The 15310-nt window shown below is 36.8% G+C and overlaps 1 protein-coding gene across 15 annotated transcripts in view; it reads right to left on the reverse strand.

Annotated features, from left to right (window-relative positions):
* Positions 1-15310, reverse strand: part of PAM (peptidylglycine alpha-amidating monooxygenase) — a 274025-nt gene that overhangs the window by 114400 nt on the left and 144315 nt on the right. For all 15 annotated transcript variants that reach the window (XM_036886992.2, XM_036886990.2, XM_036886997.2 and 12 more), the window contains one exon: positions 244-301. In XM_036886992.2, the coding sequence (XP_036742887.2) occupies positions 244-301 (58 nt within the window). The remainder of the gene's footprint in view (positions 1-243; positions 302-15310) is intronic.

Consider the following 15310-nt stretch of genomic DNA (forward strand, 5'->3'; position numbering starts at 1 on the left):
ATTGACGTCTGCATGCAACTCCTTAACTACTATTACTCATGAGTCTCTCCAGATACAGTTTGTAATCTTGTCTCTCAGTGGCTCTCTCCAGTTCGTTTCTGCATTAGGCATGATAAATGCATTTTAGAAACCGACAGTAAAAGATGAAGATGCTCATAACCATCAAGGAGAACCTTTCACTGATTTCAAATAGCTGCCCTCCTGTAACTGCCCATCCCCATACATCATCCAATAAATACTTACTCACGAAGGCTTCCTCATCCACTGGCAAACGCATGGACATGCAGAAGTATGTATCGGACTATTAAGGAAGAGAGACACAAAATCTGCATTAATATTCTGCTAGCAAAAAAGAAACAATAACTAGTAAAAGCATGGGCTTGATGACTGCAGAACTCGTGGCCCAGCAAGGCCAAGATTCCTGCCAGAGGTAGTGCCAGGTTAGTGGAAGGGCGAAGTCTAGAGATTAGGGACCCTAAATGTTTTCCTGGGACTCTTTGCTAAGTGATTTCAAGCCCTATTTCTAAAAACAAATACCATGAGTGACATTTCCAGGACTGTCACAGTTAAAAGTTAGTTTTAGATGCCTCTGTAAAAAGGACCATTTAATGCATTTGACTTTCAAATCGCAGGAGTTAGTTTTGACCATCTTTGCTATTTGCATAATTAAATATTTAATTTCCTGAATCACTTTACAGCTGCCCAAAATAATAATTAGAGAAGTACAATGACTAAAGAGTATTCTTATATTTGGCTGTTCTCCATTACTTTAATATTTTTATGTAGCACACTGAAGAAATCAACATTAACTCAAGTTATTCTTTCTTTTCTAGTTACTAGTTTCTTATCTAAAAGGCCATTTTTCCACTATCAAACATACTGACATCAATAAATTTTACTGATAAAAATTGCAATTTAAGGAGAATAAACTTCTGTTAATCTATGTATTCCACTTAATGGAAATCCATATACAGGGAAGTATGGGCCATGGTTGATAATATACCCAATACAAATAGAAAATGAACACATTTAATGATTCACACTTCATGGATTATTACTGCACAATGCTGGATTCAAGAGATTTCACAAACATGAATGTAGATCACTTGGGTTTCTCTAAACCTACTGTTTAACACCAAAAAATTGTGATGTTTGTACCTCTTTTTGTAACTTCTGTGTTGAATGGGAACCAAGGTTCAAATACACATCAGACAGTATCTTAAATCAGAAAAATTAGAAAAATATGATTCCGTCTTCATTACTACTTTTGTATATGTCATTTTTTTTTCTGGTTTGTGCAAATTGTTTTGTTTCTTAAAAGACTTTATAATTATTTAGATTCATCTTTATTTTGCCAAGAAGGAGATGTGCTACGAAATGTTGAAGGTTGAATGCTAATGAAGTCCAGCCACATAAATGCTGGAGATGTGTATCCAAAACCCAAGAAATATATTGGTTGGCAAAATAATGGTTAACGATCTTACAATCATGTACAAGATGGCTCATATTTTTCCAATCTCTGAGTAACTACTGCTACAAAATATACCTATTCCATTCTAACATTAAAAATAATAAGATCAAGAATCTTTCCTATTTGAGCATCCTGAGCTATGAGTAACTCACAAACAGAAGATATTTAGAAGCTACCATAACTGCTGCTTTTATTAGTAGTACTTCCAGTCAACCATTATTGAATGCTTTATTATGTGTCAGGCATGGTTTTCTCAGTGTTTTGCTTGTATTATATCATTTAATAACCGATACATTCCAATATGGTAGATAAGTACTATTACGAATTCTATTTAAAGATAATAATAATAATAACACTTACTGAGAGCATATTATGTGCCAGCTGTATTCTAAGCACTTTATGTGTACTAACTCCCTTAATTCTCAAAACACATTCCTATGATATAGGTACTATTATTCTCCTCATTTTACAGATAAGGAAACTAAGGCAAGCCAAGGTTAAGTGACTTTATTGTTTGTTCTATCCAAAACCTGGTAGCACGCAAATAGGCTCCTGAGCCCCCTCTTGGCACAGTTCCTTTAGAAAGCTTACAGTTATAAATCTTTTTTCTGCCTCTTTGAGATGTAAATCTTCTACCACCCAGAACTGCCTTCTCACATTCAAGATAATTCTTCCCTGGTTCTCAGCCAGTGGATGCCTGGCTCTAACCTACATCACTGCTTCCTGTCATAAAGATTACAGAAGCTTGTTTTTCCTTTGGGTAAGTGCCAATTAACAGACCCAGATGGCCCAGTCATATGGACCAACCCTCCTACACCCCCTAGTATCTCTCCCTTACCACCCCCCAGCCCAGTTTCCTGCCTTTTGTTTCGACGAAGTTGAGTTCAGTTCATGCTGGACCCCCTTCCCTATTATTGGTTATTATTGAAGAAATCTGTCCTTATTACTTTAATGTCCATCTGCTTTATCTTTGTCACTAACAAGTGCAGGAGCTGGGATCTAAACGTAAGCAGTCTGAGTAATGTATTATAGATCATTCAAAGCAAGGTGAACAATTAATGACTTAAAAGCAAATATAAAAACAAAAGTAAATTTAAAGTAGCTAAGCATCAATTTATAACAAGAAAGAATCAAAGGTTGCAAGGAAATGCAAGCCAAACAAGTCTTTCAAAATTTGCACTTCAAGCTTTTGGTTTTATTTTACTTTTGATTTTATTATAAGACACCCCAAGTTGTTTTTGGAATAGGTGAGTTATAGGCATCAAAGACATACCAAATTCAGAGAGTGTGTTCTTTTAATTAAAAAATGAAGCACAATAATGATTACATATACAGAATAAAGGAAACTACTATTTATACTCAGAATTGATCGGATCCATATTGTAATTCTTGCTCTTATCAGCAGTTGCACAATTTAAAATGACAGAACCACTTGGGAATGCCTTTCTTCTATAAATTTATATTTCTTGGCTTATAACATCTTTAGTAATGAGAATATGCTCAGATTTCAACTGTTTCTTTCCTGTTCTGTTAAGCCAGCTTAAAAAAAAAACGGAAGAAATGATGAGGGAGCTCCTCTGCAGAATAACTCCTTTGCAGAATACATCCTGCAAAATTATTTTAGGAGAGCAAAGTCTATGTTAGACATTGCAGCAGTGGCCTGCCATGCACCATCATGCTCTGATTTAGTATTTTACTTATGCCCCATTTTTCAAGATAGAGAATAATTCTGTCAGGAGAAAAAAAAATAAAATGTTTTCTTCTAAAAATAAGCACATTTTAAAGATACAGTGTGTATTGAATCAGTAATTAGCCTCAACTGAAAGCTCTGAAGTCCACGGTTCAGTAGGACAGAAGGTCGCAAAGGTCATTTATTCTTTTCTCTGCATCTGTAAAGTGTGCCAGTGACTTTGTTCTTGAGTATTCTGGTACTATTGTTTGGTTTCTTGCATTAAGTTGAGAGCTCAAGATCTCTGTAAAGAAGACACACCATTGAGGGTTGTTTACACAGTTCCACAAGAGAAGCCATATCTTACGGATAAGCCAGAACCACATTTTGTCTCCTATAGGCTGGCTGAGTATGAAAATTAACTCTTGCGTGCTCCTCACAGTTACACTTGGAGTAGGTCTAGCGGGCACTGCATCTTTTTTTTACAGAAATGGAAACTGATCCACAGGAATATTACTGATCTACCTAAGGCCACTCAGGTAGTTAGCTTCAGAGTTAGGATTAAGTCTTCAACTCTATGTCTTCAAGACCATTAGAAATAATTACATATGCTTCTTGCCATTAATCTAGCTTTCTACCCTTTTAATTAGTTAGCAATTCTGGAGTCCTTTGAACCTTCATACCTCTGTTTTCCTAACTATGAAACTAAATCCCATATTTTAAATTAGATTTAAGGCTTGTGACAAGGAAGTGAGTAACTTTTTTTTTAACAAGGTATTTAATTTTTTGAAGACTGAGCTGGACAGTGGCCTTTGCCAACCTATCATGAGGTCATTACAGCATAGAGAAAGAAAGGTTATTTAGGTGGTTGCGAAATACTGTTTCATTCATTCAGAGCAACTTCTATAGCAGATCACCAAGACAGACAGTTTAAATTTAAATTCCATGCTGTAAACAGTAGGCAGTTTAAGAATATAAGACTACGATAATATAATCACACAGTTAACTACAATCAATCCTGTGACAAAGAAAATTTCTTAAAAGAGCAAAGCCTCCTGAGGCGATAATATTAAGAAAACTGTTAATGATACATTTCTCAAAAGTAATAAAATCATTACATCACTGATAGGAGCAAGCAACCAGTTGTGTTTTTCTTTTTTGCAAGATGAACACCAAAGAGCACTGTTTAACAACACCCTGTTTAGGTAAATACATTGCATAACCTCCATCATTCAACAACAACAACAAAAATCAAATGATTGAGACATAGGATCAGTACTTAGCCTATGATACCTTGTAAAAAGCAGAGCATTTAATGAGCCTCCTACTTTATTCTAGAAGCTTTCTCTCAGTTATTTTTCAAGGTAACACCACAAGGAAGGTATTACAGACACTGTTTCAGAGACAGAAAAGCTGAAATTCAAGGTCACTTGTTTGTGATTAATCAAAAATTTCTCAAAACTGATAAAATGGAATTTGAACTCAGTTCATAAAAATACTTCTCTTTCCACTATAGAAAGATAGCTATTAAAAGATTGTTTTTCAAACCTCTCTCATACTTGAAAAGAACATGTCAGTTCTTAGACACAATTTTGTTTACTTGATTAATGGGAAAAATAAAAGAATCAAAGACACATATAATTTAACAAGACAAGTCAAAGTCCCCTAAATTTTCAATAGAGCCTGAGAATATGTCATGAAGCTTGTTGATAAATGGCAGTGAACAAGGCTAGAGCCACAGCTATTTAATTTTGTCACTACTCTGTTTCTGCAAAGTAAAGCGATTTGAAAACATACATAACTCAGATCAATGTTTCCCTCTAACACATGCTGAAGACATGAAAATGGCACCTGGCTGCCCATTACAATAGTTTGCTCATTTGAACGCACTGTCCTAGGAAGGATGCTTCCATAATTCAACCCAAACTACCAGCAAAACCTTTCATAATCTTCCATATGTCATCATCATGAATCCTCTTTTTCTCTCTGTGGGAGGAACAGTGTATCTGAGCTTGGTGCCAGGGGACTGTCTGTAAAATACTGTGGATTCAAACTGCAAACATAAGGCTCAGATGTACAAAAAGGGTGAAATAATGTGAGTCTTCTTAGCTACGTGTCCCAGTGCTTTCTGTTATGGCGCATCAGCCAAATCTGAATCAAGAGGGATATGATATTGCTGATGCCTCTTTAGTGCTGCTATTGGGAATGATCCAAGAAAAGCACATTTTTCTGACAGAATAAGATAGTGTGCTAGAAATGAAAGGAAAAAATGTGCATATTACTAAAGAACTCTTGTGATATTCTATTATTACCTGTTTTAAACCAAGAGTTCCCACGTAGACAATAATGTTCAGTAACACCTTGTTTTTATTATTTAAAAAGTGTTCTTTATTTTGATTTAGTCATTTGTGAGATAGAGATGCAGTGGTTTCTATGGAGTAAGTAGTTAATAAATTCAACTGCTTATTTTAATTAATATGGGACAAACAAAAACCATCTGTATACTATTACACGAGAAAACTGTTCACATAAAGCCAGTAATTTTTGTTTTGAGAAACCAGAGGTACCATTCAGATTCTAGTGTTGAGTCCTATGATTTGATCCTGATTGGATAATATCTTCACTGCCCTCTTATTGCTCAGGCTTAAGAATCCCAGCAGACTACCTTTCTTAAGGAGACTACTCAATGTAGTGACACAAATAGGTGCGCAAATAGACAATGTGACCCAGTTTTACCTAGATATAGCACTTTTGCTTGTTTCTGTGGCTGTTAGCAAATTGGTTGTTCTCTGTTAATAGGCCACAACCCATAGAAATATTACATTGTCTATAGTATGGTTCCTGGTCACTTTTCTCAGCCATCCCCTGTAAAATAAGCACAGCAATGGAACCACCTCACGGTGGTAATAGTGATTTTGTTCCTTAAAGTGACTGCTTGAAAAGTAGGTAGTAACCATTTTACTAACCCAGATAATGCACAGTTGAAATCCAATCTAGACAAACCGTGAAGGATCCATAAAGCCCTACATTTTCTCACATTACTCACTTCAGGTTTAAATAACTAGAGTGCTGCAAAGAACTAGTGGAAATTTCAAGAACTGACAGTAGGGCTGCCAGTCCAGCGGAAAGGTACAGAACGTGATCAGGCCTCTTTGACAAGAATTCTGGTTAAGAGAGGAAGAAAGTGGTTGGAAAATGTTATTTTTAAGTCTACCTTTAACAATTCAGTTAGAAAATAGAATCAAGTTTCTATTTCCCAGAGTGGTTTTAAAACATACATAGTAAGCTTATACAGACTAACATCTTAGTACTTTCCACTCTATCCTAATATAAAAGAAAGCTAGAGCCAAGGAAAATGATACCAGAGTATGAACGATTTTCTGGAGTGAAAACTTTAAAAAATCTACCCCTCTGAAACCAGAAGTTAAGATAATTACAGTAACATCCCTTAAACTGTCACTTTTTTATGTAGTCTATTCTAATTTTCCTTTTCCTGTTGTCTTTCTCTTACCAAATCAATAAAAAAACATGTTGCCTATTTATATTGATACTTAACTAGGCTCTGGAAGACAGAGTCATTGTGAAGATGTTATGTTGAGACCTTCCCAAATGACAGAGAGAGTGATCTCGGGAAGGCTCTGCTGCTGTCCTGACCGTCAGGCTAAGCTTCACCCCCACTGACCTTCTGGCTGACCTAGAATGTCATCTTCTTTCAATAATGTCTATCTTGTATCCTAAGCATTTAGAATACTATCTGGCCCATCCTGGGAGCTCTACAAATATTTGTTGAATTTTCCATGTACCTTCCTCCTTTGGTGGCAATAAACTCACAGTTTAAGAAAGGCTGAACCGGAACCTGTCTTATAGATGCTAAGTAATTAGGGTTTTATACAGCATCACCTTTTCATATGAATTTTATCCTTCAGTTGATTCATCCCAGAATCCCATTTGCATTCTTAAACTAAAATCATGCTGTTGCTGATGATGACAAGATTCTCCATGCCAAGTAGCTCAAATGGAAGCTACTTTCCTGGCAAGGGCTCTTTGGGAATTATAAATTTGTACAAGCAAATGATGTAGGAAAAAATATTTTGGAGAGAAAACATCTGTCTTAGAGCTAGCCCACACTTTAAGAGGAAACAAAAAGGAGCATACTAATAACTCTCTATAATTAATTGCCTATGGCACCACAGGTGGTGTGACAGCAGTGGGACCCTCCTTGGCTTCCAGGTACAAGAGAGTAGGTGAGGGAAACCACTGTTCAGAACAGAGGCTGCAGATGACCTACTGTACTCACCTCCCCCAAGTTTAAGCCAGTGGTTTACACTTTTCTTCGTTTCCCTGAATATGGAAGCGGAAAGTTTTCTGAATGTTGTGCCAACAGTACTGGTCACACAAATGATTGAAAAGTGCCTCTATTTATCAAATCTGCTTTGAGACACTTCAAACAGGAAAGGCCCCACAGTTACTAGCCCCAAACACCCTATTTCTATGCTAAGTGGCTTTCATTTGATGCTGGGACAAACAGCCCCATGAAAGAGAAGCTCTAGACTTGAACAGCGCTGTCAACTACTTTACTACTTGAGTTGCATTCTAGTCTCTTGAAGCTGAAAATGAACCACGAGAAAACAAAGTAGTTTGCACAGTTTCTCTTTTTCCTGGGTCTGTTCCCACATACCCTGCCATAGTCACGACTATCTTTAAATGTCCTTTAATGTCTATGTAGAAATCCGTTCTTTTACCCATCCGCTCATTCATTCAACAAACATACATGTTGAGCAACTCCCAGGAACCAGACACTGTTCTACACTCACAAAACTGTGAGCAAAACTGTACATGGTCTCTGTCCTCACAGAGTTTACAGTCTATGAGCAGAGCAAATCATCACACAAATAAATGCTACATTTTTACTGTTTTAAACAATACCTGGGAGATGTAAAGGTTGCCACAAGAGCCAGTAATTCAGGAGAAATGACGCAGGCAAAGGGGGACTGGCAGAATTTTAGGCACAGAAAATGGTATTATCAAAGGCCCTGTGATTGAGGAAACAAAAGCCAGTTCATATAGACAAGGGAAATGTATTTTAAGATGGACTAAGAAAGTAAATATGGCACACAATGCAAGACCTTGTAGTCCATGTTAAGGACCCGGTTTGTCTTATTTTGTTCTTCTTGAGAGCAAACAGAAAGCCAATGAGTTTTTGTTGTAGGAAGCCAACACAGAGGCTAGAATTAATTAGAAGAGGCCAATAAAAAGGCCATGTGGTTGTTCAGAAAAGTGACAATAACAGTTTAAAACTGGATGATGGTGGCAGGGAAGGGGAGAAAGGACAGATTGTGGAGACATTAAAAAGGTAAAACAGACATGACTTGGGAGTGGATTTGGATGGAAAGTGAGGAGGCAGTTTCGAGGATGATTCCTAGATTTCTGGCTTGTGTGACTGAATGGATTGGCAGTAGCAACCACTGAGACATAAAACACAAACCGACCAAGATTAAAGATGATGATGAATTTGGCACTGTACATGTTGAATTTAAGCTTTTGAAAAATCTATATGTAAATGTCAAAAGGACAGTTGGGTCAAAGGTTCAGAGTTTAGAGGAAAGGCCTGGAAATGTAAATTTATGCAACATGAAAGTGGCTTGTTAACTGGGCAGTGGGTGTGGAGGAGGTTGCTTTGCAAAAATAGAGAGTAAAACAGAAAAGAACACTGACAGATCTGTGAGGTAGCTGGCCAAAGAAAGGGCCACCAAGGAGTTTAGAGAAAACCCAGGTCAGTGTTAACTCAGAGAAGCTGAAAAAAGACAGTGTTTCAAGAAGTGGGGAGTAGCTTATGATGTCACTAATCAAAATCCCTATGTGAGCAGTATTCTCATAGGGATGGTTGCAATACAATACTAACATTTGGACATTTGCTTTTTTGAGTATTAATATCCCTAACTTACTTTAAGAAACCCAGTTCTTCCCTGTAGCCCCTCCTTATATAAGGAGGATACTTCAGCCTGACTCAGTTTCCTCAAGGCTACGTAAAGCTTCCACCACTCAGGCACAAGTCACCCCAGCTTGCCCCATGGCTGCCATCCACATGGAACTCAAGTAACGAAATGCCTGCAGCAGCAATACCAGCGGGGTCGCCAGCAAGTTACCCCTCTAGCGTCTTTGGTGTCCGTCACAGAGACTACGGCAACTCGGAGAACAGGAAAGAAGAGCGGAACATCAACGAAAAGGAAAAGGAAAAACAGAGGCCACAGCAACAAAAACCAAACAAAGTTTCAGGCAGCTGAAGAAAAATAGAGCCAATAAATCAATTATTTAAAAATTATAAATATTCAACCTTAAACAATGTAAGAAAAAATTATTTGAAGCAATACAGATAGTATATAAGCTCCAGTGGAATATACTGTTACCCAGTAATGAATCCCTATGGATGTTTGCGGATTTCCAACCCAGGAAACTACTCCTGTTCCATAGACTGGTGGTGTCAACACAAACCTAGGTATCTGAACACCTGATTTACCCTTTTAGCACACACTGATTTTAATTTCTTGTAATATATGAAGAACTAATGAAGTGCATACTATACTACAGATATATACTATATTATGGAAGTATATTCTTTTTACATAAAATAGTTAGAAAAGAGCCAATATTATAATATTAAAATGGACTTTTATTTATTTATTTATTTGCATTTTTTTTTGTATTTTAGTAGTATTTTATTTATTTTATGTATTTTATTTATTTGTATTTTAGTAGTAATACAACAGATTTTAGCACACTTGTATAAGTATTACAGTTTTGGACAAGACTTTGAATCTTCAGGCATTATATATTTGTAAGGAAACAAGTGTTTTGAGAATATTTAACTCTTGGATTCACATTCCCTTCGCAACTAAATGACATTTTGAACTCCCAGCAGCCATTCTATTATTAGGGCCTCCCAAGCGGGGCAGGGCTACTATAAAAAAAAGAGAACTTGGCATGGCAACACACCCTTCCATAGAGGAGAAAGATACAGAACAAAATAAAATAAAGTCTGTGGCCAAAGGGAAGCTAATTTCATAGTCACAGATGAGATGTCAGAGTTGATGTCAATTAAGGAAACAAAGCCCATAAACCCCATTCATTTGAAACCTCTTCACTGCCCACAGCCATTTATGTAGGACCACCCTTTTCATACACCCAGATACTATCATGACTAATAAAAAAGGGAAGAGGTAGGGAAACAACTTCCTCAAAAGTTGATCTGATTGTCTTGAACCTGAAGAGAGTGGGATACCTTCAATTGACACTTTTAAGGTTTTCTTTCCTTGCTATTGAGAGGGTCAGGGGCTTAAGGAGCTAAATTAGGTCAGTCTTAAAAATTAAAATCTTTATTTTCCTTTCATACCTGAAGAATAGTATGTAAACTGTAATTCTGTTCCATAAGCAAAGAACAGTTTGTGTATGTATTTGCTTAATATATTAATGTATTATTTAAACCTTTACTATTTGTTATGCATTGGTAGCTGGCGATAGTGTAGTATGCCTTTGCCTGATAGATTTCCCATGGAAGAGGTGCAAAATATATAAATAATCTTATAAAATTCAAATATATTTATGTACTCATGGCAACTATCAGCAGAATTTTTTATCTGAAAGATGATTAATTTTTTATTTCATTGTATGGTGCTTAAAATTGGTACAAAATTGCAAGAAAGCAAAATGGCAGTGCATAGTTAGGGCTATGACGATGCTGATCAGAAACAGCCCTTTTCTCCTTGGAGTGGACTGGGTATAGAGTCACCAGGGCGCATCACAAAGACCACGCCAAATCAAATATGTGCCATTACAGTCATCTGGAAGGAAGACGTCTAAGAAAATATTTTTGACCACTAAGAATGAATTTGGTCGCAAACTGCAGAAGACCAACTCAAAATGACCTAAACTAACAGAGATGTCGTCTCTCCCATAAGGTAAAGTCCAGAAGCAAGAGAGATGCAGGAATGGTTATTTCACCCAGCAACTAAACAGTGTCATCAAGGACCTAGGTTCTTTCCCTCTTTTATTTAGCTTTGTCATATTCAGGCTATTGCCTTTCCTACACAAGATTCTTTCTTCATGACTTTAAGGCTGTTGCAGCTGCTTACAGTATGTTATCACAGAACAATTCCCAAAGGCCAGCAGAGGGAAAGTCTCTTCCTTAAGTTCTTTTCAAGAGTGAAACTTTCTCAGAAGCACTTCATCCAGCAGAATTCCCTCCCCATCAAAATGGCCAGAATTGTGTCACATGTCCACCTCTGAACCAATCATTAGCAAGTTTAAAGGAATTACAGTGATTGACTCAGTCTAGTTAAGATTCATTTTCTGGGCTAGAGAAGGCTAATGCATGAACAAAAGTGGGGGGCAGTTAGCAAGAAAGAAGGGGAGGAGATTTCTATAGAGTAGGTAATCAATAGGTCCTGACAGCACATTTCTTAAAATAAAAACAAAAAACCCCTCATAGTTCAAAATTTAACCAGTGGTAGATAATCTGGGCAACAGGATCCATTTCAGTGTATTGATCTGCAATGTTCAAAAGTTTTAAAATCCTTGCCTTCTTGCCTGGTAAAATAACTCTGGATCTTTGAACAATGCAGGTTTGGTGGGGGGCACCAACCTCCCCATGCACAGTCAAAATCTGTGTGTAACTTTAGACTCCTTAAAACAACTACTAATAGCCTACTGTTGACTGGAAACCTTACTGATAACATGAAAAGTTGATTAACACAGATTTTGCATGTTATATTCTTATAATAAATTAAGCTAGAGAAAATGTTTTTTCAAGTTATCAGAAAAAATCAAATATTTTCCAATGTATTTATTGAAAAAAATCTGAATGTAAGTGGATCCATGCAGTTCAAACCTATGTTGTTCAGAGGTCCACTGAATACTCAGTTAGACATTTTCTGCTGCATCACTCAACTAGATGCCAAGACACACTAAGATATGGGTGCCAGGAATGGATAAAATGTCAACTCCCAGTCATCAAGCCTGACAATCCTGAGAGAAATAGGAGATGGAAAGTCAGTTTAATTCTAAGCTAAATAAAGACACTTGCACCTTCTGAAACATGATGCTTTTTTCTCCAAAAGAAAAGGCATCACAGGCATGGGGGTACTTTAACGATGAAGTCATATATTTAGCTGCAATGACCAAGGCCGAAGTCATTCTGCTTCTCTCCGCCTGCCTCACTGTGATTCTGCGACCTATTCATTTTCCTTTGACTTACAACTCATAAAGAAAACATTATAACAGATTTGCATCCTTTGCCTTGAATTTCTAAGAGGAGCCATAAAGTCAAATACAAAAATATTCTTTGGAATGATCTCTGCTCTTCCTTTCCGGCTGTAAACATCGCTGTTCCAACATTAGGCAGTTACAGCAAAGCTCCTTGTTTGTTGCCTGTCTGCTGCTTTGGACAGTGTTTTAAGGGCTGAAGCCTTGACTTGTTTCTTGTTTGTATTCCCAGAGACCACCTAGCATAAGAACAGGGTGTGCAGCGAATGTTGGTTGAATTAGTTTATTGAGCTTTGTTTTGCTACAATGACTAATAACCTTTCATACAGGGCCTATTCCTACAAAAATAGCTCCAGAGCATTGAGTCATTTTTTTCCTTTAGGGATTTTATTTATGTCTTTTTTAAGAAAGACTATCAAACCAGATTTATCCCACTGTAATTTTCCAACTTCCATTGAAAGACAATATTAATTATTTAGGAAAAGAAATGACTCTACAAAGGTTGTCTTCCCTTTGTATCTCAACTCCCAGGGGTGGATATTGTCATGTAGTTAATAGAGTTATTATCATAGGAACCAAACAGCTGTGGAAACTGCAAATGTCCATTTTCAAGATATGTTTTTACTTGTCATCAGCTCATTCTACATTATAAACATAAATACTGCACTTCAGTGCTCTGTGTTCTTCTTTAAGCCAGCTTGGAAAAATCCTAATACTAAATGAAAATGTGAATTCAATGCTTTAAAATCATCTTGTTTTTTTATGTTTTCTTAAACACAGAGAGCATGATATGAACAATAAAACTAATCAATTGTCATCATCACATAATTAGGTGTCTATAGTCAGTGGCCTTAGCAGGTGTTGTAAGAAAACCTCACCTTTGATATCCAGCAGTTATAGAACATAAACTGTGTATACAAGATAAACTGAATTTAAGACTGCTCAAACAGTCTGTGGGGGAAAGTTTCTTTTTATAACAAATTCAAAAGGAATGACACAATTAGAATCCTCATCTTATGCAACTTCTAATGAATCTAAGCAATGATAAATATCCATGGTTGCCGAGACCAAGAGGCACAAAGCTGATGGGAAACTTCACGATGGGTTCCTCAAGCTCACAACTCTTAATTTCATAAATAGGATTAACATCGTAAGAAGAGAAACAATCAGACATTATATGCTCCTGTTGGTAGTATATAACATCACCTGTGAAATATTCTTGCCAAAAACTCTAGCCTAAACCTAATCAAGCCTTTAGGCGTGTCAGTGCAAGAAATAAAAAGGACAGAGGGATATGTTAAATGATACCCTAATAATATAATCAGTAAAATCTAGAATACAGAAAACTCTTTAGGACAAATACCCTATTTTCTTCACAAATAAATTACAAGGAAAAGGACAGAAAAGGAATCTCAAGATTCCCTATAAAAGAGACATGTCAACAAGATTTACCATGTAGACTACATTTGGATCCTGATGTAAACAAACCAACATTTTAAAAAGAAAACAACTAGAGAAATTTAACACTGATTGGATATTTGATAATATAATGGTAATTTACGCTATGTTTAAAAATAAAGTACTTACCTTTTTAAAATACACATTAAAATACTATGAAATGAAATGTGATGAATGAAACATGTCTACTAGATGATCCAAAATAATTCAGTGTGTATGTTGGGGGAGGAGTAAAGTAGGTGAATACAGATGAAACAGAACTGACCATGAGTTGCTCATCATTGATGAGTATGTGGGGGTTCATTATCTAGAACACTGGCCTTTTAATTTTGTATATACTAGCAAGTTTTCCCTTAAAATGATTAAAATATAAAAAGATACAGCTTGTTCCCAAGAATATTTGATACCAGTCTACCAACCAATCAGTGCTAACAACAGATAAACTGAACAACAAACATATGTTGATTCTATACATAGTTTGCTCCTGGGCCATAAAAATAGATACAAAAAAATCTCTACCTCCAGAAACTAGAATCTAATAAAGGAGATGACGCCTACCATTAGGAAATAGTGAAGTGTCAAGTTTTGTGTTAAGGGCTAGAAAAGTGACAGGATTTCAGAGAAGGGAGAGATCAGAAGGGATGACTTGGTCCTAGATAGGACTTCTCCGGGCTCAGAGGGCCATAGGGATGCACCTGATGTTCCAAGGACCTTTTCTTCTAACAAGATTAAGCAGAGTGAGAGAGACATACAACACTGAGAAAAGCTGACATATTTTAATATTTTTACCTTGTGTCCAGATCCCACCTATTGTAATGCAAAGACTTAACATATTTTACCAATCCTGACATTTTCCTGTGAATGTGAATATTGAGTTGCACCATTTATTAGGTGAATTATTAATTTACCATAGTTAATGTTTAAACTATATCAGTTAAAGGTCTTTTAAGAAACAGAAGGCACAAATAAAGGGGGCAAGTGAGAAAAATTTAACAAAGGAACCAAGGGCTAGTTTGAGGGAAACATGTTAAGCGATGCTGAAACACTCCACGGGTTGATAAAGTAGCAAACAGTTATCATTCAAAGACATATGTGACACGAAAAGGAAGAGTTACCAAAACCAGGAACTGTCTTAGACTAGGAGATAACAGGAGCTATGGCAGAGGGAAAGAAACCCATTTTCTGTCAAGCTGCTGCCCAACAGAGAAGGAGCCCAGGGAATAAATACCCTGACCCCTCCTCCTGCTTTCCAGTCTTCTGCCAGTTGTTCCCACTTACTGAAACCACCTGGAAACCAGACAGCAAGGGAGCCAGTTGGTGACGCCCATAAAGGTCGGTCTCCTAGAGGCTGGCCCAGGCTGGAGAAGAGCAGGAAGTACATTTGAAGCAGCCAATGGAGGATATCCAGCACATAGAATACATGCCTACTTGTACATTCCTGCTTTGGTATTTCT

This window comes from Manis pentadactyla, chromosome 2 (assembly GCF_030020395.1).
Source record: "Manis pentadactyla isolate mManPen7 chromosome 2, mManPen7.hap1, whole genome shotgun sequence".
In the NCBI taxonomy this organism is placed as follows: Eukaryota; Metazoa; Chordata; class Mammalia; order Pholidota; family Manidae; genus Manis; species Manis pentadactyla.